This window comes from Oncorhynchus masou, chromosome 15 (assembly GCF_036934945.1).
Source record: "Oncorhynchus masou masou isolate Uvic2021 chromosome 15, UVic_Omas_1.1, whole genome shotgun sequence".
NCBI lineage: Eukaryota > Metazoa > Chordata > Actinopteri > Salmoniformes > Salmonidae > Oncorhynchus > Oncorhynchus masou.
In genome coordinates this window covers 61497496-61525142 of record NC_088226.1, presented here as the reverse complement: position 1 = coordinate 61525142, position 27647 = coordinate 61497496, and the positions used below count along the sequence as shown (strand labels likewise).

At 41.7% G+C, this 27647-nt stretch overlaps 1 protein-coding gene across 1 annotated transcript; it reads right to left on the bottom strand.

The window, feature by feature from the left end:
* LOC135556605 (D(4) dopamine receptor-like) lies at positions 1-26894 on the bottom strand. Its single transcript, XM_064989930.1, has 4 exons — positions 26441-26894; positions 22968-23080; positions 21637-22316; positions 1-709 (listed from the first exon to the last, which is right to left on the bottom strand). Exons 1-4 carry the CDS (start codon positions 26711-26713, stop codon positions 498-500), a joined length of 1278 nt encoding a protein of 425 aa, XP_064846002.1. The 5' UTR covers positions 26714-26894; the 3' UTR covers positions 1-497.
* Positions 26895-27647: the final 753 nt, after the last annotated feature.

Below are 27647 nucleotides of genomic sequence, written 5' to 3'. Positions count from 1 at the left end.
TTTTAAGTGAAAAAACATTTAATCTTCAATTCATTTTGTACACATTCAGTTACCTCTAATAACCTAAGAAATGGCTTCTATTTCTGAATATCTTTTTTAGTTGAAGGGATTCAATGCTATTCCTCACCACAAAGATTTCCGCAATAAACATTGAAACGGCATATGGCCAGCTGACAAACAAACATTTCTGTCACAGTAAGATAAATCACAAGCTTAAATCAACAGAAAACAACATTATGTACAAAAATAAAATCCCAATTGGGAGAAAAATATGTAATGGCAAGATATACTGTACAACAAAGCTCAGATTTGATATTGTCACATCTATACAATGGTATTGTTTGTGCTTTCTTGTCCATTTATTGGCGGTGGTGGCTTACCCTGGCCCCAGATTTGTTTGTGCTGTGTTGCCAACTCACATTGCCATAGGAGTTGACCATAAGAGTTTGCGAGACGGCACAAACAGATCTGGAACCAGGCTAGCTGTGCCATCTTGTCTACCGGTATGTACAGCAGCTGTGGATGAATTTCTTGAAGTAGTTCCTGAACTCTGTGTTGAAGACCGTGTAGATGATGGGGTTGACGGCGCTGTTGACGTAGCCGAGCCAGGTGACAATACTCATCAGGGCGGGGGGGATGAAGCAGGTGGCACACAGGGCCCGCATGGTGTGGACAACGAAGAACGGGGTCCAGCAGAACAGGAAGACACCTGGGATGGAATAGACACACACATACACAGAGGTAGTCAAGCACATACACAAGCGCACAAACGCAGGAAGGTATATGGGAATAAGCATAGGAAAACATGCACACAGGTACGCACATGCAGAACGGCACGAATGGGCACAGACACACACACAAAGAGGGAGGTTTAGATTTTGTAAACCACAGGGATCGCAGTAAAATTACACCTCTAAGACTTCTCTCATTTATGAAAGGATTGTATGTCAGGCAAACACAGGCTTGAAACTTTATTGCTACGCTTGCGTTCCCAATCACCCTTTCCCCTTTTATAGTGCTCTACTTTTTGATCAGGGCCCAAAGAGCTTTGGTCAAAAGTAGTGCACTTTATATGGAAAAGGGTGCCATTTGGAACGCATCCCACATTTAATAAAACTGGAATTGCTCAATATATGATGAGTCTTACTTTGAGGACATGAATGAGCGGCCAATGGGAAAATATATAGCTAGCAATAATGATCAAGTCAAACACAATCAAAATCAAAGACTGAGCCCAGAACTACTGTAAGCCGCCCCCCTCTTAAAGCCCCATCCAGATGAATGTATTTCAGATTGAAGTAGCCTGAAGATGCACTGCTGAATAGATTCTACACATCACTGAGAGCTCAATTACATATACATCATGAAGTGTGATCATATCTCCATGGTGTGATATAGATGTAATTTTTTTTTTAAAGTACAAAAAAAAATGTTAGGAAATTACACTCAGCGTGACGCGACTATGGTAATAAAACGGAACTGATCTGTATCGTAAGTAGGAAAATTACATTTTCAATCAAACACTGGCCCATACATAAATCAATTGCTCATACAGGAGCAAAGTATATTGGGTGAATACTTATAAGCAGAACCTTGCCAGATCAAATGATGTTTGTATGTAAAGAAGTATGCCTGCAGAAAAATGAGAAGGGTGTATACAGGTGTAGGGTATATATAAGATAAACTGTGCTACAAATGCTCCTCCACCACCGTTCAAACTACACCAGTCAGCCAGCTTCCCTGCCTAGCCCCCGCTCGGCTGAATAATTCAGAAATGCTGATGAGATTTCTATTAATAATCTAGAATGGGGGTTAGGATGAGTGATGGATCAGAAACAAACTGTTCCATCCTGCATGGGGAGGTCTGGGTTCCATCCCAAATGGCACCCTATTCCCTATATAGTGCACTACTGATCATAGCCATATGGGCCCTGTTTAAATGTAGTGCACTTTATAGGGAATAGGGTGTCATTTGGGACATATCCCTGCTCTGAGCACCAACTCTCTCTGGAAGCTGGGCTTTCCTTTCTCCGACTCATTCACTTACTGTGGAGGGAGGGCTTTGGTTGAACAACTGAATGTGAGGCAGAAATAGCATTTTATTTTTTTCCATCGGTTCAGCATTCCTCAGAGAAGCTCAAGCTGCGAATAAAGTCTCCTAGTCATCTAATGTAGGTCCCTCAGGAGCATGAATAAGAGTCTTATCCAATGTAATGTAGAGTTCCTTCCCACCAGAAATCCACCTTGGTTTGTGTTTGAACCATTAAATAATATTAGAGATATCCATCACTCCGGCCATTCCCCTCTGGCTGGGCCAAGGAGAGACCCTTGTTTTTTTTCCACACACAATACCCCATAATGACAAAGTGAAAACATGTTTTTAGACATTTTTGCAAATGTAATGAAAATGCAAAAGTTTACATACACTTAGGTTGGAGTCATTAAAACAAATTTTTCAACTACTCCACAAATTTCTTGTTAACAAACTATAGTTTTGGCAAAATGGTGAGGACATCTACTTTGTGCATGACACAAGTAATTTTTCCAACAATTGTTTAGAGACAGATTATTTCACTGTATCACAATTCCAGTGGGTCAGAAGTTTACATAAAGTAAGTTGACTGACTTTAAACAGCTTGGAAAATTCCAGAAAATGATGTCATGGCTTTAGAAGCTTCTGATAGGCTAATTGACATAATTTGAGTCAATTGAAGGCGTAACTGTGGATGTATTTCAAGGCCTACCTTCAAACTCAGCGCCTCTTTGCTTGACATCATGGGAAATCTAAAGAAATCAAGACCTCAGAAAAAAAATTGTAGACCTCCACAAATCTGGTTCATCCTTGGGAGCAATTTCCAAACGCCTGAAGGTACCATGTTCATCTGTACAAACAATAGTACGCAAGTATAAACACCATGGGACCACGCAGCCGTCATACCGCTCAGGAAGGAGACGCGTTCTGTCTCCTAAAGATTAATGTACTTTGGTGCGAAAAGTGAAAATCAATCCCAGAACAACAACAAAGGACCCTGTGAAGATGCTGGAGGAAACGGGTACAAAATTATCTATATCAACAGTAAAACAAGTCCTATATCGACATAAGCTGAAAGGCTGCTCAGCAAGGAAGCCACTGCTCCAAAACTGCCATAAAAAAAGCTACAGTTTGCAACTGCACATGGGGACAAAGATCATACTTTTTGGAGAAATGTCCTCTGGTCTGATGAAACAAAAACAGTTTGGCCATAATGACCATCGTTATGTTTGGAGGAAAAATGGGGAGGCTTGCAAGCCGAAGCACACCATCCCAACTGTGAAGCACGGGAGTGGCACCATCATGTTGTGGGGGTGCTTTGCTGCAGGAGGGGCTGGTGTGCTTTACAAAACAGATGGCATCATGAGGTAGGACAATTATGTGGATATATTGAAGCAACATCTCAAGACATCAGTCAGGAAGTTAAAGCTTGGTCGCAAATGTGTCTTCCAAATGGACAATAACCCCAAGCATACTTCCAAAGTTGTGGCAAAATGGCTTAAGTACAACAAAGTCAAGGTATTGGAGTGGCCATAACAAAGCCCTGACCTCAATCCTATAGAAAATGTGAACTGAAAAAGCATGTGCGAGCAAGGAGGCCTACAAACCTGACTCAGTTACACCAGCTTTGTCAGGAGGAATGGGTCAAAATTGATCCAACTTATTGTCGGAAGCTTGTGAAAGGCTACCCAAAATGTTCTACCGAAGTTAAACAGTCTGAAGGCAATGCTACTAAATACTAATTGATTGTATGTAAACTTCTGACCCACTTGGAACGCGATGAAAGAAATAAAAGCTAAATAAATAATTCTCTCAACTATTATTCTGACATTTCACATTCTTAAAATAAAGTGGTGATCCTAACTGACCTCTGACAGGGAATTTTAATGAAGATTAAATGTCAGGAATTGTGAAAAACTCAGTTTAAATGTATTTGGCTAAAGTGTATGTATACTTCTGACTTCAACTGTGTATACAATACCAGTTAAAAGTTTAGACACACCTACTCATTCAAGGATTTTTCTTTATTTTTACTAGGTGAAGCTGTTTGAGAGAATGCCAAGAATGTGCAAAGCTGTCATCTCGGCAAAGGGTGACTACTTTGAAGAATCTCAAATATAAACTATTTTTTGATTTGTTTAACACTTTTTGGGTTACTACATGATTCCATATGTGTTATGTTGATGTCTTCACTATTATTCTACAATGTAGAAAATAGTAAAAATCAAGAGTAACCTTTTGAATGAGTAGGTGTATCCAAACTTTTGACTTGTACTGTGTGTGTATATATATTGTAATTCATAATTTTTTTGCTCAGATAACTTGCGGGACCAAATAAAACCACCGGTGAAATCCGTCCCGTACCAGTTGGGAAACCTGTCATAGGGTGTCTTATTATAAACCCCCAGGGCCAGGATTAGGAAAGCCTTATCTAATGGAATAATGGGTTTCTGAGTTTCTGAGTCAGTTCTGACCAGACAGCTCCAACACTCCTGCAATTTGGAGTTATAGATCCATTCTCACCTCCTACTATTAAATAAAGAAAAGGATGGAAGACTTGAGTGAGGCTGGTTGGAATGTTGTCTTCTCTCCAAGAGTCCCCTATTTTCAGACACCACCTGACTTTGAGGCATCTATTAGTCTTTTCCCCACATAACTATTTATTTACAATGTAGGCTACTACTGCAGTGTAAGTTACTATTTCTGTTAGTATCCTGATTCAGATAAGATCAACCGTTATTTCAAATCTATTTCATTGACTTCAAATCAAATTTTATTAGTCACATGCGCTGAATACAACAGGTACCTTACAGTGAAATGCTTACTTACAAGCCCCTAACCAACAATGCAGTTAAAAAAATAAATAAGAATAAGAGATAAAAGTAACAAGTCATTAAAGAGCAGCATTAAAAAGACAACAGCAAGACTATATACAGGGGGTACCGATACAGAGTCAATGTGTGGGGGCACAGGTTCGTCGAGGTAGTATGTACATGTAGGTAGAGTTATTAAAGTGACTATGCATAGATAACCACAGAGAATGGCAGCGGTATAAAAGAGGGGTTGGGGGGGGCACTGCAAATAGTCTGGGTAGCCATTTTGACTAGATGTTCAGGAGTCTTATGTCTTGGGGGTAGAAGCTGTTTAGAAGCCTCTTGGACCTAGACTTGGCGCTCCGGTACCGCTTGCCGTGTGGTAGCAGAGAGAACAGTCTATGACTAGGGTGGCTGGAGTCTTTGACAGTTTTTAAGGCCTTCCTCTGACACCGCCAGGTATAGAGGTCCTGGATGGCAGGAAGCTTGACTCCAGTGATCTACTAGGCCGTTCCCACTACCATCTATAGTGCCTTGCGGTCGGAGACCGAGCAGTTGCCATACCAGGCAGTGATGCGACCAGCTGTAGAACCTTTTGAGGATCTGAGGACCCATGCCAAATCTTTTCAGTCTCCTGAGAGGTAATAGGTTTTGTTTTTCCCTCTTCACATTGATTCTTGAACACAGGGTTTGAAATACTCCCTGATAGCGCCCTCAAATTCCATACTATAGGCCACGCTTCAATTCTGACATGCCTTTTCAATGAATTCACCAACTCCATTAATCTACATTATCCTTGGATAGATAGACTCAGATAGCACAAGGACACAAGGCTAATTGACGGTGACAGAGTTTCTCTCTTTCTCCCCGCTCCTTCCCCTCTCCCCTTATCTTTCTCCCCCTTTTTCTCTCTCTGTCCTAGTAGACTCATTTAGCTCTGTATTTGTGTGTGTGTGTGTGTGTGTGTGTGTGCGTGTGTGCTGCTCCTTTAGTGTGTGACTTGTGTGGTTGATTGTGGCCTGGATATTGAAAGGATCATCCAGAACAATTTCCTGCCATGCCCTCTGCCCGTATCCTCCAATAGGTAGGCAACCAGAATATGTGTGTGTGCATCTACTGCGAAAGACTACAGGATTGTCTCTCTGGCTTAAAGCAGGCACAAAACTGCATTAAAGAATGTGTGGAATGCTAGAAGTGCACTTGCTCTGGATAATTGTCATTTACATTTGGTAATACATTACCCTGTCTTTTTGTAGCGTAGAATCTTATTTGTTTTCTGAGCTTTAGAATTAAATGTTGACACATCCATTAACTGAAATTTATTGAAAAGGAAATACAGAAATATCCTAAATATTCCCACCCCTGAGTAAATACTTTGTAGAAGCATCTCCCAGTCTGGTGGAAAACATGGGAAAAAAAAGTCTGGTGGAAAACATATTGAACCAGGTTTTCCTATACGATTTTGCCTGTGCTTAACTCCATTCTGTTTATTTTTTATCCTGAAAAACTCCCCAGTCCTTAATAACGAGCATACCTATAACATGATGCAGCCACCACTATGGGTGTGAATACTTTCTGAAGGCACTGTGTATTTTAGTGAGCATATTTAGCAGTTTTAACCCCTACAGCGTGAATGATTGTTCTAGATCTCAAAGGAAGTTGGTGGCATCTTAATTGGGGGGGACTGGCTCGTGGTAATGGCTAGAGAGGAATAAGTGGATAAGTATCAAACACATGGTTTCTATATGTTTGATGCAATTCCACAGCATAATCTTCAACCCAGATAAAAACTCCTGGAACTGAGACAGACCAGTCAGACCAGATACAACTTCAATTAGTACTGAGGTGTGAAGTGGGAGGTATCAAAGCCTTGATAGGCTACACCACCCAAATCCAGCTGCACTGCTGCTTGGATTCCACCTGGCGATCTGTTCACCGTCTGCTGTGGCCTGTCTCCCCCTGTCTGGTATAGGTACCCGCACCACACTCCCCTCTCTCTCCCGAAGTTTCGCTCTCCTTCAGCACACAGACACTGTTGGGGCAAGTGACTCTGGACTTACAAATGGCTAGTTATATATTTTTTCTTGTGCATTTTGCTATGTGCCCCATGACTCCTGCATGCTTTGTTGACGATGAACCGTCTTGTTCACCCAACCGTGGGACAGACCATGTTTGTTCCCACACTCGGGACTCTGACTCTATTGGTTGCAGACTTTTCTAACCACCTCTTGCTGGCTTTGTATTCATGTTAACTGATGAAATTGCTGTATAATATGATCTTGTTGCCATTTAATGCACATTCAAATGTCATAAATCAACGTTAACAACGTTCTCCACGTTAACACTAGAAACTTATTACCTAAAATGGATCAATTGAAAGTGTGGGTTCACAGCTCCAATCCAGATGTGTTAGTCATTACTGAGATATGGTTAAGAAAGAGTGTTTTGAACACTGCTGTTAACCTTCCTGGGAATAACCTTTTTTGGCAAGACAGATCTTTCGAAGGTGGGGGAGTGGCAATCTTTACCAAGTATCACCTTCAGTGCTCGGTTGTCTCCACAAAGTCTGTCGCCAAACAATTTGATTTGCTGGTTTTAAGCATTAAACTTTCAAATAGCTCTTTGTTGACTGTTGCTGGGTGCTATTGTACCTTACCTGCTCTAAACGCTCTCCTGGCCCATTACACTAAGTCTGAATTTATCCTGCTTGGTGACCTAAACTGGGACATGCTTAAACCACCTGAACAAGTCCTAAAGCAATGGGACTCCCTAAATCTTTCTCAGATGATTAACAATCCCACAAGGTAAGACTCCAAATACCCAGAAAAGGCTACTCTCCTTGATGTTATCCTCACAAATAATCCTGATAGGTATCAGTCTGGTGTTTTCTGTAATGACCTTAGTGATCACTGTTTTACAGCCTGTGTTCGTAATGGCTCAGTGTAACGACCTGTCCTGATTTGTCATAGACGCTTCCTAAAAAAACTTTAATGAGCAAGCCTTTCTTCATGACCTGGCCTCTGTAAATTGGTATAGAATCAACTTGATCTCTGTCGAAGACACTTAGACCTTCTTTTTTGTGATATGTTCAGTGATATTGTTAACAAACACGTCCACATAAAGAAGAATAGCTTTTGGTGAAAGGCTTGGCACACGCATACTCAGGCTGACGGGCTCTCATTCAGGCACATGAGAAATACGCATACTCAGGCTGACGGGCTCTCGTTCAGGCACATGAGAAATACGCATACTCAGGCTGACGGGCTCTCGTTCAGGCACATGAGAAATACGCATACTCAGGCTGACGGGCTCTCGTTCAGGCACATGAGAAATACGCATACTCAGGCTGACGGCTCTCGTTCAGGCACATGAGAAATACGTGTACTCTGGCTGACGGGCTCTCGTTCAGGCACATGAGAAATACGCATACTCAGGCTGACGGGCTCTCGTTCAGGCACATGAGAAATACGTGTACTCAGGCTGACGGGCTCTCATTCAGGCACATGAGATATACGCATACTCAGGCTGACGGGCTCTCGTTCAGGCACATGAGAAATACGTGTACTCTGGCTGACGGGCTCTCGTTCAGGCACATGAGAAATACGTGTACTCAGGCTGACGGGCTCTCATTCAGGCACATGAGATATACGCATACTCAGGCTGACGGGCTCTCGTTCAGGCACATGAGAAATACGTGTACTCTGGCTGACGGGCTCTCGTTCAGGCACATGAGAAATACGCATACTCTGGCTGACGGGCTCTCGTTCAGGCACATGAGAAATACGCATACTCAGGCTGACGGGCTCTCGTTCAGGCACATGAGAAATACGTGTACTCTGGCTGACGGGCTCTCGTTCAGGCACATGAGAAATACGCATACTCTGGCTGACGGGCTCTCGTTCAGGCACATGAGAAATACGCGTACTCAGGCTGACGGGCTCTCGTTCAGGCACATGAGAAATACGCATACTCAGGCTGACGGGCTCTCGTTCAGGCACATGAGAAATACGTGTACTCTGGCTGACGGGCTCTCGTTCAGGCACATGAGAAATACGCGTACTCAGGCTGACGGGCTCTCGTTCAGGCACATGAGAAATACGTGTACTCAGGCTGACGGGATCTCGTTCAGGCACATGAGAAATACGCATACTCAGGCTGACGGGCTCTCGTTCAGGCACATGAGAAATACGTGTACTCTGGCTGACGGGCTCTCGTTCAGGCACATGAGAAATACGCGTACTCAGGCTGACGGGCTCTCGTTCAGGCACATGAGAAATACGTGTACTCTGGCTGACGGGCTCTCGTTCAGGCACATGAGAAATACGCATACTCTGGCTGACGGGCTCTCGTTCAGGCACATGAGAAATACGCGTACTCAGGCTGACGGGCTCTCGTTCAGGCACATGAGAAATACGCATACTCAGGCTGACGGGCTCTCGTTCAGGCACATGAGAAATATGTGTACTCAGGCTATCCAGAAGGCCAAAGTTAGTTACTTTAAGGAGCAGTTTTCTCTCTGTGGGTCTAACCCCAATAACTTCTTGAAGACGGTTAAAGTTGATGATGTGGTTGTTACTGAGAAGAAGCACATGGTTGAGCTTTTTAATCACCACTTCATTAAGTCAGGAATCCTATTTGACTCAGCCATGCCTCCTTGCCCTTCCAACATTTCCTCATCTCCTACCCTTTCTAATGCGACTAGCCCCGATGCTCCTCCCTCTTTTTACCCTGCCCTGCTACAAAGTTTCTCCCTGCAGGCGGTCACTGAGACCGAGGTGCTAAAGGAGCACCTTAAACAGATGGTTTAGATCCTTTCGTCTTTAAGGTTGCGGCCCCTATAATCGCCATGCCTATCTGTGACCTTTTGAACCTGTCTCTCCTCTCTGGGGAGGTTCCCATTGCTTTGAAGGCAGCCACGGTTCATCCTTTATTTAAACGGGAAGATCAATCTGATCCTAACTGTTAATAGGCCTATTTCTATTTTGCCCTATTTATCAAACGTGTTGGAAAAACGTTATTGACGTCTATAGTATTCTTTGGTAAGTAATCTGGGTTCCTCTCAAGGGCAATGGTGACATGATTCTAAGCAATCTTGCACTGCTATTTTAAAGTTTTGATACGGTAGACCATTTCATTCTTGTAGGCCCCTCCCCGGATTTTGTGTTAAACGCTCTACAACAAAGCGTTCTTAGCATACAACAAGCTTTCTCTGCCCTTAACTGACTTGCCTAGTTAAGTAAAGGTTACACACACACACACCACACTGACCAAAAAGTCATTTTGTTGCCATTTACGTATGTCCCCATTATCAGTAAAACATAATCAAAACCTATTTCTTTCACTTACTTGTTGTGCTGTTTCGTTGTTCATTTGTTCAGTAGTTTCCTTCTCAACCAGGATTTCATCATATATGTCAAGCAGTGAAGTTTCAGCTTTGCACACATCTTCACCGATAGATTGTGCATCCCTAATTACTACCTCTGAGGGTTTAGAGCTTGAGGTAGTCACCTCATACAAGTACTTGGAAGTATGGGTAGACGGTACACTGTCCTTCTCTCAGAAGATATCAAAACTGCAGGCTAAAGTTAAATCTACACTTTGTGTCCTCTATCGTAATCGCTCCTCTTTCACCTCAGCTGCCAAACTAACCCTGATCCAGATGACCATCCTAACCATGCTAGATTAAGGAGACGTAATTTATAGATCAGCAGGTAAGGGTGCTCTCGAGCGGCTAGATGTTCTTTACCATTCAGCCATCAGATTTGCCACCAATGCTCCTTATAGGACACATCACTGCCCTCTATACTCCTCTGTAAACGGGTAAACTCTGTATACCTGTCGCAAGACCCACTGGTTGATGCTTATTTATAAAACCCTCTTAGGCCTCACTCCCCCTATCTGAGATATCTACTGCAGCCCTCATCCTCCACATACAACACTTGTTCTGCCAGTCACATTCTGTTAAAGGTCCCAAAAGCACACACATCCCTGGGTCGCTCGTCTTTTCAGTTCACTGCAGCTAACGACTGGAACAAGCTGCAACAAACACTTAAACTGGACAGTTTTATCTCAATCTCTTCATTCAAAGCCTCAATCATGGACACTCTTACTGACAGTTGTGGCTGCTTTGCGTGATGTTTTGTATTGCCCTTTGTGCTGTTGTCTGTGTCTAATAATGTTTGTACCCTGTTTTGTGCTGCTACCATGTTGTGTTGCTACCACATTGTTGTCATGTTGTTGCTGCCATGCTGTGTTGTCATGTGTTACTGCCATGCAATGTTGTTGTCTTAGGTCTCTTATGTAGTGTTGTCTCTCTTGTCGTGATGTGTGTGTTGTCCTATATTTTTATTTAATACATTTTTATTTTTAATCCCCGTCCCCGCAGGAGGCCTTTTGCCTTTTGGTAGGCCGTCATTGTAAATAACTGACTTGCCTAGTTAACCTCTTACACTTATGGTGGCGCTATTTCATTTTTGGAAGAAAAACGTTCCCGTTTTAAACAAGATATTTTGTCACAAAAAGATGCTCGACTATGCATATAATTGCTACTGTTCGAAAGAAAACACTCTGACGTGTCCAGAAATACAAATATCTTCTCTGTGCGTGCCCTTTAACGTGAGCTTCAGGCAAAACCAAGATGACTTGGCATCCAGGAAATGACAAGGATTTTTGAGGCTCTGTCTTTCATGATCTCCTTATATGGCTGTGAACGCAAGAGGAATGAGTCTGCCCTTTCTGTCGTTTCCCCAAGGTGTCTGCAGCATTGTGACGTATTTGTAGGCAGATCGTTGGAAGATTGACCATAAGAGACCACATTTACCACGTGTCCGCCCGGTGTCCTGCGCCGATATTGGTGCGCAAAAGTCACCTGCCAGTATTTTTCCATGGGGCACAGAGAGAGAAGCAAGCTTCCACGAACTGCATGTCAATGAAGAGATATGTGAAAAAACACCTTGAGGATTGATTCCAAACAACGTTTGCCATGTTTCGGTCGATATTATGTAGTTAATCCGGAAAAAGTTTCACGTTGTAGGTGACTGCATTTTCGGTTCGTTTCGGTAGCCAGGCGCAATGTAGAAAACGGAACGATTTCTCCTACACACAGACGCTTTCAGGAAACACTGCGCATTTGGTATGTGGCTGGGAGTCTCCTCATTGAAAACATCAGAAGCTCTTCAAAGGTAAATTATTTTATTTATTTGGTTATCTGGCTTTTGTGAAAATGTTGCGTGCTACATGCTACACAAAATGCTATGCTAGCTTTGCATACTCTTACACAAATTAGTCAATTTCTATGGTTCAAAAGCATATTTTGAAAATCTGAGATGACAGTGTTGTTAAGAAAAGGCTAAGCTTGAGAGCAAACGCATTATTTTAATTTTATTTGCGATTTTCAGAAATCGTTAACGTTGCGTTATGCTAATGAGCCTGAGGCTTAGTCACAATCCCGGATCCGGGATGGGGAGTTTCAAGAGGTTAAATAAAGGTTAAAAGATATAGATATAGATATATATATATATATCAATTCGCTCAGTTTCAGGCATTATTATGAGCCATCCTCCCCTCAGTAGCATCCACTGATAGTTGTAGAATACATGAACATTCCAACACATGGCCTACAGTTAGCTTGGATTCTCGTTGGCAGCTTTTACACAGGAAGCCCAATTCTGATATTTTTTCACCACTAATTGGTATTTGGACCAATTAGATCAGCTCTAAAAAAAGATCTGATGTGAAAAGATCTGAGGTGATTGGGACAAAAGACCAATTAGTGGAAAAAAGATCATAGTTGTCCACAATAGTCCACAATGGGGCAAATCTTCCAAGACTCCATACTCCATGATCACTGTCGATGATCATTCATCTGTGTTTACTCAGCTGTGTTTCCAGGTCCCTGCAGCCAGTCAGAAGGCTGAGCCCTCTACACAACAATATGCTGATGCTGTAGGGATAACTCCCTTTCTAGGTCTTAAGGCCTCAGGCAAACCTTACATAATGATTGGATTGAGGGTTAAGGTAATTCGCCAATGTTGGCTAGGGTATCATAATGACTCATTAGGCCCAATAATGACCCTGTTTATCCTTTTTCCTTAACAAGGTCTTTACACATAAGAAAGACATAACTGTTTAGAGAGTAAAAACATCCAAAGGACCACACAAGACTTTAGGCCAGAGGTGAGGTTTTAGAAAGCTTTGTATAGCTAGAGTGGTATGTTAGTTCTCGTGTTGATGACTCAGAACGCTCAGTGCACAGAAGATGGACCCTCAAATATTTACGACGAATCTCTTGCGGTTGTTGTGTGGCTGGGTTGTTGAGAGAAATACCATGTGGAACTCCAGTTCAATGCTGTAAGATCTTTCACTATGTTGTTTATGAAACCTGTTTTGCTATTTCATGCTTGAAGCCAGCGTTCAACTTGTGCTTGTATTCTTTGTATGACACATCGTTTCCTATATGAAAATAATTACATTTAAAATATATATTTTGATACATATTTTAGGATGAATGTGAAATATTTAAAATTGGCAAAATAATGTATTTTTTTAAACTATTTTTTACATTCAAACATATTACGGAATGTACTTTAAATGTATATGCATTGAGTTTACCAAACATTAGGAACACCTTCCTAATATTGAGCCTCAATTCATTGGGGCATGGATTCTACACAGTGTCGGAAGTGTTCCCTAGAGATGTTGGCCCATGTTAACTCCAATGCTTCCATTAGTTTTTCAAGTTGGCTGGATGACCTTTTGGTGGTGGACCATTGTTGATACACTGTTGAGCATGAAAACCCCAGCAAGTGCTACAGTTCTTGAAACAAACCTGGCACGTACTACCAATACCCTGTTCAATGGCACTTGAATACTTTTTCTTGCCTATTCACCCTCTGATTGGCACACATACACACAGTCCATGTCTCAAGGTTTAAAAACCATTCTTTACACATGAAATGAATAATGGATCAGAAAAGAAAGGGCATATGATCTTAATGTGTTGTACACTCAATGTATGTTTAACACATCGGGAAATGTATTTTAAAATAGATTTTCACATGTAGAAGCATGACAATCCAGTTCATGGGAGGCCAAAAAGCTCTACAAGAAAGCTACACCCCTAACAAGCAACGCCTCCAAGTCTTCTTAATAGGCTGCCAGCGCTACAATATATTTTGTCAAGATGCATTTTTATTGTACTTGACACATACCAGAGGATACCAAAAACACTAACATGCATTTAAATGTATCTAAATTACTAAAACAATTGTAGTGACCACATTGAGAATTCAATAAATATGAATTTTCTATATGAATAAAGACTTGCTAAAGTGCCTAAATTCTGCATTTTGACATGTCCCTCCGTGCGTTTTAACCCCCTAAGCCCCCAAAATAATCAATCATTCAGTACATTTACATACACACTAATAATTCGATATTAAACGGATTATGGCAGTGGGCAGATTATGCAAAAGTCATGTTAACACTTTACTCTGGTCAAAATCGAAGTAAGCATACACCGATTAAAACACTTGATTTTTCTGAGCAATCTTTCAAATTATTTGATCTGCATGTGCTAGCACCAGCCGAGCGAGCCTCCTGCTTTAGCGCGAGTAAAGCGAGTTCGGAACAACAATGTCTGCATCGTAGAAGTAGTTTTCACATAAAACTTTATATGTCCAAACTCAGAATCAAATGTGCTTCCCAAAAATAACATGTTCACTGTGGTAGAACGTTTATTTTCATTGGCGATGTTTTGCATTTATCGGAGTGCCGTAAAACAGCCTGATTTCAGATGTGTCCATGGAAACAGGATTATTATGTGATTCGTTCTTATTGCAAAGCATGTAAACGTTTTAATACAATTATTATATTAATCAAACTATCCAATCTGACTGTGCAGAACCATACTCATTGTAAAGCCCTAGTTATTAAAGTCAACTGTTACGTGAACTGAACTCTTGTTTTAATATGGTGAATATTAGGCGAAAAGGGTCAATATCAAGGGATATCTTTATCTACTGTATATATCACCGTAATCACCATTGTAAAGCCCTAGTTATTAAAGTCAACTGTTACGTGAACTGAACTCTTGTTTTAATATGGTGAATATTAGGCGAAAAGGGTCAATATCAAGGGATATCTTTATCTACTGTATATATTTCCGGATATCTGACATTTGATTAGATATAAGTAGTAGACATGTTCCAGAAACGCATGTCATGAATTTCATATACGGAACTAGGATATTCTCCATAAATGGACAGTTTCTACAGCATCCAATCCGGACCTCAGAACTCTCCCTGCTATAGTATGAGTCCGGGGAGATATCTGGGGTGTGAGCTTGCCCCCGTTTACATATTTGTAGAACAGTGGCCACAAACCTTTTCTGAGTCAAGATTAGTAGCGGTGCGTGGGTAAAATCACCGGGGAAGCCAATACAGGAAACAAAAAGACATATTACAACCTATGTGTTGTGATAATTCCGTTTGCTCTATAATTAGTTAATATGCCTTGACACGTGATGTATAATGAACTAACCTTCCACGGAGTTGCATTATTTTCCAGAGAACGCATAGAGCCACAAGTTGATTATCTCTTTTATACCATGGCTATAATTTAACACATTTGCCGCTAGAAATGTGTTCAACATCCACTGAAGCTGCTAGCAAGTTTACTAGATTGCGACAGAAGTTGCCTTGGTAACCATACAAACTGATTTGCTAGTTTAGCAAACCAAACCTAGCTTGCTATTATGAATATCGAATTCAACCATGCCAATAATGTTTTCAATTTGACTTTTTCTTTCAAAAGCAGCTCAAACATAAAACATGTAATAATTAACCATTGAATTATACTGTGAAAATATACCATGCATTAAATTGAAATATAATGTACACTCTAGAAAGCTGTTCAAGCCAATCAGAAAATAGTATTCAACAATGTCATGTTATTACCATGCATATTGGCTATGCTTGAATTGCTCTGCCAATGTTGTTCTTCTGAAATCATTTTGAAATGATATTTAAAGAATGTGGGTATATTATCACACTGGTAATATATCATTTGTTATTACTTTTGAGGGACAGCTAAGTGAGCATAATGTTTGTTTGTTTTTTCCATTTTTTTTATTGGACTGATGGCCTGCATCAATCTGAGGGGAGGCAGCAGCTGTGAGGCTGCCTCTCACCTGACTCACCATCCCTCCGCTCTACCTCCACTGAGAAAAGGGGACAGAAACTCTAGACGCACTGCATTATGTATGCCTCAAGCACCAATTCATGTTGTTACTCCTATGACCAAAGAAAGTGAAATATTCAATAACGCAAGCTTGTCGGACAACTTTGCTATACTCATTCATTACAGCTGCAGTGTTGGTTGTAGTGTGAGTGTTGAACAAAGTGTTGACAGTGCTGAATAACAACTTAAACATGAACTTACTCATAAAAACAGCAGCTCTTTGCTATATTTGTTGAGTCTCTCTAGTCATGGTTTTAAATGTTTTTAAATGTCACAGTATCAACTTTACTGTGTATTCAAGGTTTCTTTTAGAGTCAATGGCTCAAAGAAACTGTGCAGACACAGTGATCTGAGCTATCTGATTGGCCAGCGGTAGGCCTATAGGTGCACTTGATTTGCACTTTGGGCCTGCGGAGTTCTACCTTCAGACACATGAAATGCCTTCCCGGCGCGAGGGCTGCTGAATGAAATGCACCTACCGCCAACAACAACAAAAAACGCAAGGTTTTATCGTTGTTTTTTTAATGTTTGGTAATTGATAGGTGATAATGTTTGGTAATTGATTGGTGATAATGTTTGGTGATTGACTAGGAATGCCTTGAAGATCGACCAGTCGATCAGAATCAACTGGTTGGTAACCACTGTTGTAGAATATTCTAACTCCTGAAAGGGTATGTATCAACTTGCTGACATACAGTACGTTCGGAAAGTATTCTGACCCCTTGACTTTTTCCACATTTTGTTACGTTACAGCCTTATTCTAAAATGGATTAAATAAAAATGACTCCTCATACATTTTTCACATAATACCCCATAATGACAATTCGAAAATAGTGATTTTGACATTTTTGGAAATGTATAACATTTTTAAATTAGACATACCTTATTTACACAAGTATTCAGACCCTTTGCTATGAGACTCAAAACAGAGCTCAGGTGCATCTTGTTTCCATTGATCTTCCTTGAGATGTTTCTACAACTTGATTTCGACTCCACCTGTGGTAAATTAAATTGATTGGACATGATTTGGAAAGGCACACACCTGTCTATATAAGGTCCCACCGTTAACAATGCATGTCAGAGCAAAAACCAAAGCATGAGGTCGAAGTAATTGTCTTTAGAGCTCTGAGACGGGATTGTGTCGAGGCACAGATCTGGGGAAGGGTACCAAAGAAATTTTGCAACATTGAAGGTCCCCAAGAAAACAGTGGTCTCCATCATTCTTAAATGAAAGAAGTTTGGAACCCCCAACTCTCTTCCTAGAGCTGGCTGCCCGGCCAAACTGAGCAATTGGGGTAGAAGGTGACCAAGAACCCGATGGTTACTCTGACAGAGCTCCAGAGTTCCTCTGTGGAGATGGGAGAACCTTCCTGAACGACCATCTCTGCAGCACTCCACCGATCAGGATTTTATAGTAAAGTTGCCAGATGGAAGCCACTCGTCAGTAAAAGGCTCAAGACCGCCCACTTGGAGTTTGCCAAAAGGCACCTAAAGGACTTTCAGACCATTAGAAACAAGATTCTCTAGTCTGATGAAAACAAGATTGAACTCTTTGGCCTGAATGCCAAGTGTCATGTCTGGAAGAAACCTGAAGCCATCCCTGCGGTGAAGCATGGTGGTGGCAGCATCATGCTGTGGGGAGGTTTTTCAGCGGCAGGGTCTGGGAAACTAGTCAGGATCGAGGGAATGATGAACGGAGCAAAGTACAGTGAGATCCTTGACAAAAAAACCTGCTCCAGGCACGACAACAACACTAAGCACACAGCCAAGACAATGCAGGAGTGGCTTCGAGACAAGTCTCTGAATGTCCTTGAGTGACCCAGCCAGAGGCCGGACTTGAACCCGATCGAACATCACTGGAGAGACCTGAAAACCTGACAGAGAAGGATCTTCAGAGAAGAATGGGAGAAACTCCCCAAATACAGGTGTGCCAAGCTTGTAGCATCATACCCAAGAAGACTTGAGGCTGTAATTGCTGACAAAGTTGCTTCAACTAAGTACTGAGTAAAGGGTCTGAATACTTATGTGATGTTTCAGGGGTTTTTTGTAATAAATTTGGAAAAAAATCTAAAAAACAGTTTTTGCTTTGTTATAATGGGGTAATGTCTTTAGATTGATGAGGAAAAAAACAATTTAATAAGGCTGTAACGTAACAATGTGGAAAAAGTCAAGGAGTCCGAATAGTTTCCGAATGCACTGTATCGAATGCACTGCACTGCATCTAAGACTTAAAAAAATATATATCATATCCGTTGTCATTACCTGATAATTCATGTATCTGTATTTAAAAAAGAAAAAAACATTTCAGTAGATATTGTTACAAGATATGTAATATTCATCCTCTTATGACTGATCGAAAATGGGCTAAATCCGACTCATGACAGGTCCAGTGGCCAAATTATTTTACCTGTTCAGGCACTGAAAATCATCATGCTTCTTCACTTGAAGGTGACATATCCGAGCATACATTTGCACCATATTCAGTAGTAAGCTATACAATACACGGAAAGGAAACATTATCATATTTAAGTTGCTATTTCCAAAGAATATCTCTGCTATTTCTGTTTTCTTTTAAATGCAGCATAGCTAGAGCTCCAATCACAACAGCAATCACAACAGGTTTTCTGTGAAAATGCAAACGTAAGCCAATCTTTGCTAAACATTTATTTAATTTAATAGAAAATAAAAGTTGCACACCCTCAATACTCCTGCTTGCCCTGTTTCTTATGGACGATGGATGTGATGGGTGCAAATTGGGTCATCAGTGGCAGTCCCTTGCAGTCCAGACCCAACATGGTGGTAGTGCTGATCTATGATCCACTCCAAACTGTAAATGCATAAATCATGAATCAAAATTGAGTCAATATTGCAAAAACATTTTTTTTCACATAACCATACCACAAGGTAGGTACTCTACCTCCTTCATTCATGATGACAAAACTAACTGGAACAAGCTAGCTGTCTTATATTAATCGGTAATGCAAAATATGCCTAAATGTTTTAAAACATTAGCTATCACCTTGAGGCTTGATAGGGGGTGAAAAGGGTTTCGTTATTTGTTAGCTAACTAGTCTACCAGGTAGCTTGTACCCCCACATCAAGCCTCAAGGTATTTTATTAGGATCCTAATTAGCTGTTGCTAAAGCAGCAACTACTCTTTCTGGGGTCCACACAAAATATGAAACATGACATAATACAGAACATTAATAGACAAGAACAGCTCAAGGACAGAACTACAGTTGCTAAGATAAATAAAACATCTCAAATTAGATACTCACTTTAGCGTTAACTTCTTGCAGGTATTTTCTGAACAACTTCTCACTTCTTTGGTTCTCCAGTTGTCAGTTCGACCGCACACCATTTACACACTCATTTGTGCCGCCCAAATAAAAAAAATGATACTTGGAACTGCACAGCAGAAAATACATGATTCTTGTTGCTAGGCTACCAGTTACAGTGCTTTAGCTTGCGGTTTGCTTGTGCCTTTATCTAGAGGGAATAGAAAAAGTATAGTGTCTGAAAGAATGATGTGGATTTAATATTTGTCAAATTATTAAGCATGTCCTCAACTCAAATAAGCATCAGAAATGGTCCTTATTTAGCATATCAAGATCCTGATATGGACCTCAGTCAAGAGCATGTGACTTGTACCGTATGCGCTGAGAACATATACTATGTAGGCCTACTGTCAGTATTTGTCATCAGGACTATATGGACATTTTATTTTCTATCTCAGGATATCTAATGACTCAATATCCAGAGGAAATCCATAATTCAGAAATGCATCAAACCGTCTTTATTTTCAGCATTTCAAAAAGCATATCAAGATCAGGATATGGACCTCAGCCAAGAGGAGCATATCTGGAAACAATATCGCTTCATATCTTGAATGTGCTGAGAAAACACATATGCGATGTGTACAGTCAGTATTTGTCAACATGAAGAGAGAAAATAGGATGTCACATATCTCAGGATATAGTCCATATCTGGCCATAGAAATTGTCCATGTGGGATATTCGGGGTAATAGACCCTTTTCTTTCAAAAGAAACATTGAAGTAGTTGGTTCTACTCTTTTTGGGCATTTTCTGGTGTTTTGTGGTGAAAAAACTGAGTGGGTCGAGCATAACATGTCAACCCTGTTACCCATAGATAGACACGCTACAAATGTTTTAACAGTAAACCATTTTTGTGAAACTTGCATTCAATTGGCCCTCCCTGTTGCACACAACAAGCTTACATTCCCTCTGTCATGGCTGATTTAACTATACTGAGCAAAAATGTAAACGCAACATGCAACAATTACAACGTTGGAGGCGGCTTATGGTAGAGAAATGAATATTCAGTTCTCTGCCAACAGCTCTGGTGGACATTCCTGCAGTCAGCTTGCCAATTGCACACTTCCTCAAAACTGTGTCAAGGCACTCTGCATCTCGAACCACCCAGTTTATAATCATAATTATATAACTGCCAATGTTTTGCCTTAGTGGCCCTAAAAATATCTCCATTGATCACTATGTAAAGAGTAATTTAATAAGCTGAATTTGGAACCACTTTGTCTACCCTGTAGACTAGATGTCATAGCCATGCATTTCCGGAATATTGTCAGGCTTTACCTGCATTTGAGCAACACAGTTGATGATGTCATGGATTTTGAGAGTGGAAGCACAGCCTATCCATCCATGATGCACAGTGCTCATGAAAGAATAGATGTGCCTTTTGCTCCGGGTGAATCACGTAAAACAGTGATTTGTTTTTCATTTAAGTTGATTAACAGCCAAAAGTATTATGTAGAAAGATTCCCCGGCTATGGGTTTATGGTGAGAACATACTTTTCTCAAATGCAATGGAATTCCGTCCAAAGTGCATATTTGATTTGCAAGATGGTACCATGATGTTTATAAAACATGACATTTGCGAGTATAATGGTGAGTGGAATTTCTCCTTTTCTCTTTCTCTCCATAGAATAACATTGAAATTGGAGTTGATGACAATGCAATTCACAAAAGACCTCAAATACACAACTTGAAGCAACCACATCGAGCTATGGAGTACGTTCTGATTGGCCAGTGAGGGGCCAAGTCACGACACATCCACTTGTTTATTCATCAAAACCCAGCCCATTCACACCACCACCAGCTACTGTGACAATAATTACAGTTGTGAAAATAGCAAAAAAATATTTCTGACACACGCCTATAACCTATAACGCTACCGTCAGTGCCAAGATTTTACATTGCATTAGGTTTATTAAAATAGAGCCCTACATTTTGCATTTAAATCAGAAATGTCTATTTAGCTTTTTTAATACACAGCGTTAATGGAAATTCAAGAGAACTGCCTGACTCTGAACTTGGGTTTGGGTCAAGGGAGCGTTTTCTGTGAGTGCTGGCTTTTTAACAAAGACAGGCACCTTCTTTCTGTAGCATTGACACTGCAACAGTTACACAGTTACATGAACAGTTGCATCAGTGCCCTGGCCAATACTGTTACAACAATAGCGGCTCTGCAAAGTGCAACCAAACAGATAAGAGAACAAAAAGAATCCCACTCACCCACAACGACAGGAAGCACTTTCATGGCCTTCCTCTCTCGGCAATTAATCTTGGCCCTCTTCTTCTTGTGAGAGTCGGGTGTGGGGTGGAGGTTATGCTTAATGTTACAGTAGGCCACCACAGTGGGCACAGGACCGTCCTTGTATTCTGGAGTGGTTGAGGAGTTATAGGGAAAGTCTGGAGTATCTGGTGAAGAGTTGTTATAGGGGCCGTCTGGAGACTCTAGGGGGTAAGGGTCCAGCTCCTCCAGGTTAATATCCTTTAGTTCCCGCTTCATGTCTGTCAGCTCATCCCGCTTGATAACGGGGGGCGGAGGAGGCAGGGAGGCCAGCGGGGGCAAGGAGGCAGCGGCCTCCTGGAACTTCCTACAGGCCTGGATGCTGCTCCTCAGCTTGGCCTTGCGCGCCTCCTCCCACCTCCTCAAGCCCCGGAACATCCCGCAGTAGAGGAGGAGCATGATGGGGCAAGGGATGAAGAAGGAGCAGACAGAGGAATACACCACATAGTTGTCATCTTCTAGCTTACACTCTGTTGGGTCCCGCTGGGGGATGTTTTGGATGCCGAACATGACGGGCGAGGCCACCGCCAAGGCCAGGATCCACGTGGCGGAGAGCAGGAAGATCTGTCTCTGGTCCACGTGCTTACGGTTGTAGTTAAGTGGGATGGAGACAGCGATGAACCTGAATGAATCACATCAACCAGAGAAGAGATTGAGAGGAGTTGTATCTAAACTCTGTGTAGAAGAGAAATATTTACAAATGAAGTAAATTAATGATTTACTTAGATCTGTCATTCTAGTACATCACATTTGACAGAAATGCAGGAAATGTATGTTGGTGTACGTGTTGGATTCTCATTTATTTCAGATTTCCATTTGTTGGAAAGCTAATAATGTTTGCTTGGCTATAGGCAACATGGAGGCAACAAATACTTCAACAGGCCCTATACATCTTCATTTCAGTGAGAGACTTTGCAACAGTGAGCAAAGATAAGGATAATCATATCAGGTCAACTAGCTAATGATTCCATGCCAATTCTGGCAGTTGATCAACATGGATACATATTTTATCCTGAGGTTTCTGTTTTTTTTCCCCCTTTTTTTCTGTCTGCCTAATTTGTGCTTTCTGTTAAGAGTGAGTGCTTTTAGGGAGAAGGGGGACAAGAGATGACAGGTCATTGCTGGAGGCATGGTCATTTTTCCTAATAAGATGAATTGACTCATGCTTGTAATGGAATGCTGTTTCTGTCATCAAGTGATACTTGACCTCAGAGCTTCGACCACCACCTGAGAAATCGGACAGAATGTTAACAGAGAGTTAAAGGCTGATCACCTGTCGATGCTGATGGCACAGAGGTTGAATATGGAGGCTGTACACAACATCACGTCCATGGTCATCAGGCCATCGCAGATGTGCATGTTCAGTGACCATAGACCATCCTGGAACTGAAACAGATCAGAGCAACAAAACCCACATGGTCAGAGAGCAGCATTAAAGACATCAGTCTCTTTCTCCATTCATCTTTCCCCGATTCCCCACATCCTCTGTCCTTGCCTCCTTCTCAAAACGCATTGAAGAAGGTCAGAGGGGAGGCACCTTGTACCGTCTCCTTCAATACAGCTGATAATTAAATTAATTTAGATAGCCAAGGTCTTCTGACAACTCCTTGCCCCTCCCTGGCCTCTAATCACTTCCACAAGGTATTCCGCCAGGCTAGTGTTCTGCACCCACCAGATTGGCTGTGTGAGAAATCTTCATTTCCTCATTAGCATTGCTGCGGCTCTGTCATACAGCTAAGCAGAGTAAAACACACCACTCTCCAGCCCGTCCCCTCTGGCTGATTGGGAAATGCAGGTGTGGTGCGCAGTGCCGGGTTATGGCACGTTTTGTTCTCATCAAAATTGAAAGGATTTTAATGGCCTTTTATCACCTGAGGAATAAATGGACAAACCTTTCAATTGGCTTTTTCTTAATGTCTTCTCTCTCTGATCAAAATGACCCATATGGCTGCCAGGTTGGCAGCATGTGTTCACTGCCAATCTGCCATTTGATGTGATACATGAGCCTCGGTTTCAACACTATAGGCTAAACACTTTCCTAATTCCTTCCTTCTCCTCAGCCTTGAAGTAGACTAATCACTGTTCCAACTTGGCTGGATTCCACCACTTCCACTGAGTCATGTCAGATCAGCGATCACCCCAAGGATGGGAGGGAGATGGGCCGCTAAATAATTTCATCCGACTTGCCAGTCGGATGCTATTTCAAGCTGTCTTGTCCCCTCTGAAGGCGCCATAACGGTGTCCAGTGTGGCGCTTGGGACAGTGGCCCTGGGAATGGAATGTTCTGTCAGTGACAAACCATTGTTCCTCTGCTGGGTCTCTGGGCTACTAGTGGCTGTCTGGCTTAGGGGAGGAGGAGAGGGGCATAGGGGAGGTGCTAGTCAGCTTCAGTTTCCCGGCCCAGTGATGACTGCCGGTGGGAAAATGTGTGTGTAACGCTGCAGGTGAGGCATGTGCTGTGGCAAAAGGAATGGGGATGCATCTGTGCAGTGACGCGTTTCAGGGGGTTCTGGTACTATTAGTGGCGAGGCAACCCAAGCGTCTGCCCGAAGGGTCAAATAGAGTTTATGCCTACAGCGTAGCTATATCTACATGGTTGAAGTTAGATTCCAATACTCATACAGTGTATGATTTTTTTTAGAGACAGTGGATGTCAGTGTTATGTGGTTATTTCTGAAATACTTACACCGAACAAAAATATAGACGTAACAGTTGCAGTTCATATAAGGAAATCAGTCAATTTAAATAAATTCATTAGGCCCTAATCTATGGATTTCACATGACTGGGAATACAGATGTGCATCGGTTGGTCACAGATATATATTTTTTTGAGTAGGGGCATGGATCAGAAAACCAGTCACTATCTGGTGTGACCACCATTTGCCTCATGCAGCGCAACACATCTCCTTCGCATAGAGTTTATCAGGCTGTTAATTGTGGCCTGTGGAATGTTGTCCCACTCCTCTTCAATGGCTGTGCGAAGTTGCAGGATATTGGCGGGAACTGGTACACGCTGTCGTGCACGTTGATTTAGAGTATCCCAAAAATGCTCAATAGGTGACATGTCTGGTGAGTATGCATGCCAGGAATTGTGTACAGATCCTTGCGACATGGGGCTGTGCATTATCATTCTGAAACATGAGATGATGGTAGCGGATGAATGGCATGACAATGGGCCTCAGGACCTCGTCACAGTATCTCTGTGCATTCAAATTGCCATTGATAAAATGCAAGTGTGTTCGTTGTCCGTAGCTCATGCCTCCCCATACCATAACCCTACCACCAACATGGGGCACACTGTTTACGACGTTGACATCAGCAAACTGCTCGCCCACACAAAGCCATATACGTTATGCTGTTTGCCATCTGCCTGGTACAGTTGAAACAGGGATTCATCTGTGAAGAGCACACTTCTCCAGCGTGCCAGTGGCCATCGAAGGTGAGCATTTGCCCACTGAAGTTGGTAACGACGCCGAACTGCAGTCAGGTCAAGACCCTGGTGAGGACGACGAGCACACAGATGAACTTCCCTGAGATGGTTTGTCCAGAAATTCTTTGGTTGTCCAAACCCACTTTTTCAGCAGCTGTCCCGGGTGGCTGGTCTCAGGCGATCCCGCAGGTGAAGAAGCCAGATGTGGAGGTCCTGGGCTGGCGTGGTTCCACGTGGTCTGCGGTTGTGAGGCCGGTTGAAGTAGAGGCAGCTTATGGTAGAGAAATTATCATTCAATTCTCTGGCAAAAGTTCTGGTGGACATTCCTGTTGCACACTCAAAACATGAGACATCTGTGGCATTGTGTTGTTTTGACCAAACTTCACATTTTAGTGGCCTTTTATTGTCCCCAACACAAAGTGCACCTGTGTAATGATCATGCTGTTTAATCAGCTTCTTGCTATGCCACACCTGTCATTTGGATGAATTATCTTGGCAAATGAGAAATGCTCACTAACAGTGATGTAAAAAAATGTGTGACAACATTTCAGAGAAATAAACTATGTGTGCATTCGGAACATTTCTGGTATATTTTACATATTTCAGTTCATGAAACATGGAACCAACACTTTACATGTTGCGTTTATATATTTTTTCAGTGTAGTTACAGTATTCTTTTATCATTATTGGTAAAGTTGAACATTCAGTATTAAAAACCATGCAGCAGGAATAGATCTGGTGAAGCCATGTTGTGTAATGATAATTTAGCTGGCTCAAATACTTAATGTAGTCGACGAACCATATAGAGAAGGTTGGACAACAGCAATCTAGGTTCACATGCCTTTGCAAACCATTGTATTAATGAGTTAACTGTGTTAATACAGTATGCACGTCATCTATTCTGTGCAGTGTGCATCCTTGCATCAGCTACAACACATGTAATAAACATTTCCCCTCAAGACAATAGGTTGTTAGACGATAATCAATTGTGTAAATATTTCATACTATTAACTATGCATGATATCAATTTGAAATGACAATTTATATTATTGATTAAACATGTGGTCTGTTCTGTCATAGTCTATGGTTTGGAGTGACAAATGGCATATTACAATGTTACATTATGTGATCTTATTTGAAATGGCTTCTAAGCATAATTAATTGACCCTTATGAATATCATATTTAGAATTTTTTTTTATATATCATATTATCATGTGTAATTATTGTAATGATTAATACTATCACTATTAATAATAATAATCATCATCAATGTATCATAAAGATAGTCAAATATAGTTAAATATAATTTACTCACCTCCACATATATAAACAGTGGCAAAACCAAAACTGCCAACATCAAATCCGCCACAGCCAGACTGACTATGAAGTAGTTGGTTGTAGTTTTCAAAGCTTTTTCCCTGTACACGCTAAGGCATACAAGCAAATTTCCACAAATGATGACCACAATTAGCAATATTCCGAGTATCAGAGCAGGGAAGTTATAGTCAGTGTCCCGGGTTTGTGCGGTGTTAATCTCAGCACCCAGAACTAGCACGGTGTTGTTTGAGACAGTGAGGTTGCCTGGCATTTCTGCGGACAGCCGCTCTCGCACGGAAAAGGATCCTCTCTCCCTCTCTTCCAATAGAAAAAGAAGAAGAAGCCGCTCTGTGACGGCCGGTCCGAGCGAAAGCGGCAGTCGTGAAAGCGATTTTCATGTAGGCATCGTTTCAAACAGGTATGCAGGATGGGTTTATTTTGCCATGTTGAAGTTTTCATTCCCGAAAACTGTTGAGACGCCTTGATGTCCTGAATCATGCGCGTCTGTCTTTTCAGTCCTGTGCGCGCTGGACAGAACCACAGAGCGGCATTAGCCTATGCTTTCCAACCAGAAGCTTTCGCGCGCTCTCTTTATGCTGGGTTCCAGTTGACAAAAAGAGGTAGATATCACCGAAATGAATCAAACTGCTAGTCCACCCAGAAGCGTTAGATTGAATCCCGTTGTGTATTATTTAAAATCGAGTCACTTTGACACCGCACTATCGAAAGGCTATGCACTCTGCTGTGTCTCTCCGAAGCCTAGTTATTTTCAGTTAAACTGATGAGGCTTATCAAGTCCGTCATTCCAAATCCAGGTGCTTAAAGCCGCTTATACCTGTTCTGGCTGTTTTCATGCTCTGTCCTTGAACCCAAGTCCAATACACAATTTAAGAGCTATGTGCATGCATTTGTTAGACTACTTGTCAGTCGCAGTGAGTGTTTTTTTGCAGAGGCATCATGCTCATCTGAACATCTACGTTTGGGCCACATGGGGTTGTGGCACCTTCATTGGTAATGGCTGGAGCAGAATAAATGGAATGGTATCAATTCCATTCCAGCCATTACTAGCTCAATGTATGGTAGTTGCAGTATGGTAGCTCAATGTATGGCATTTGCGTGGTAAGAAACCTATAGCAGAGGGCTTTCGACACACCCACTCCTTTCCAAACGCCCACTGCTTTACTTTCAACACAACGACTTGCCCC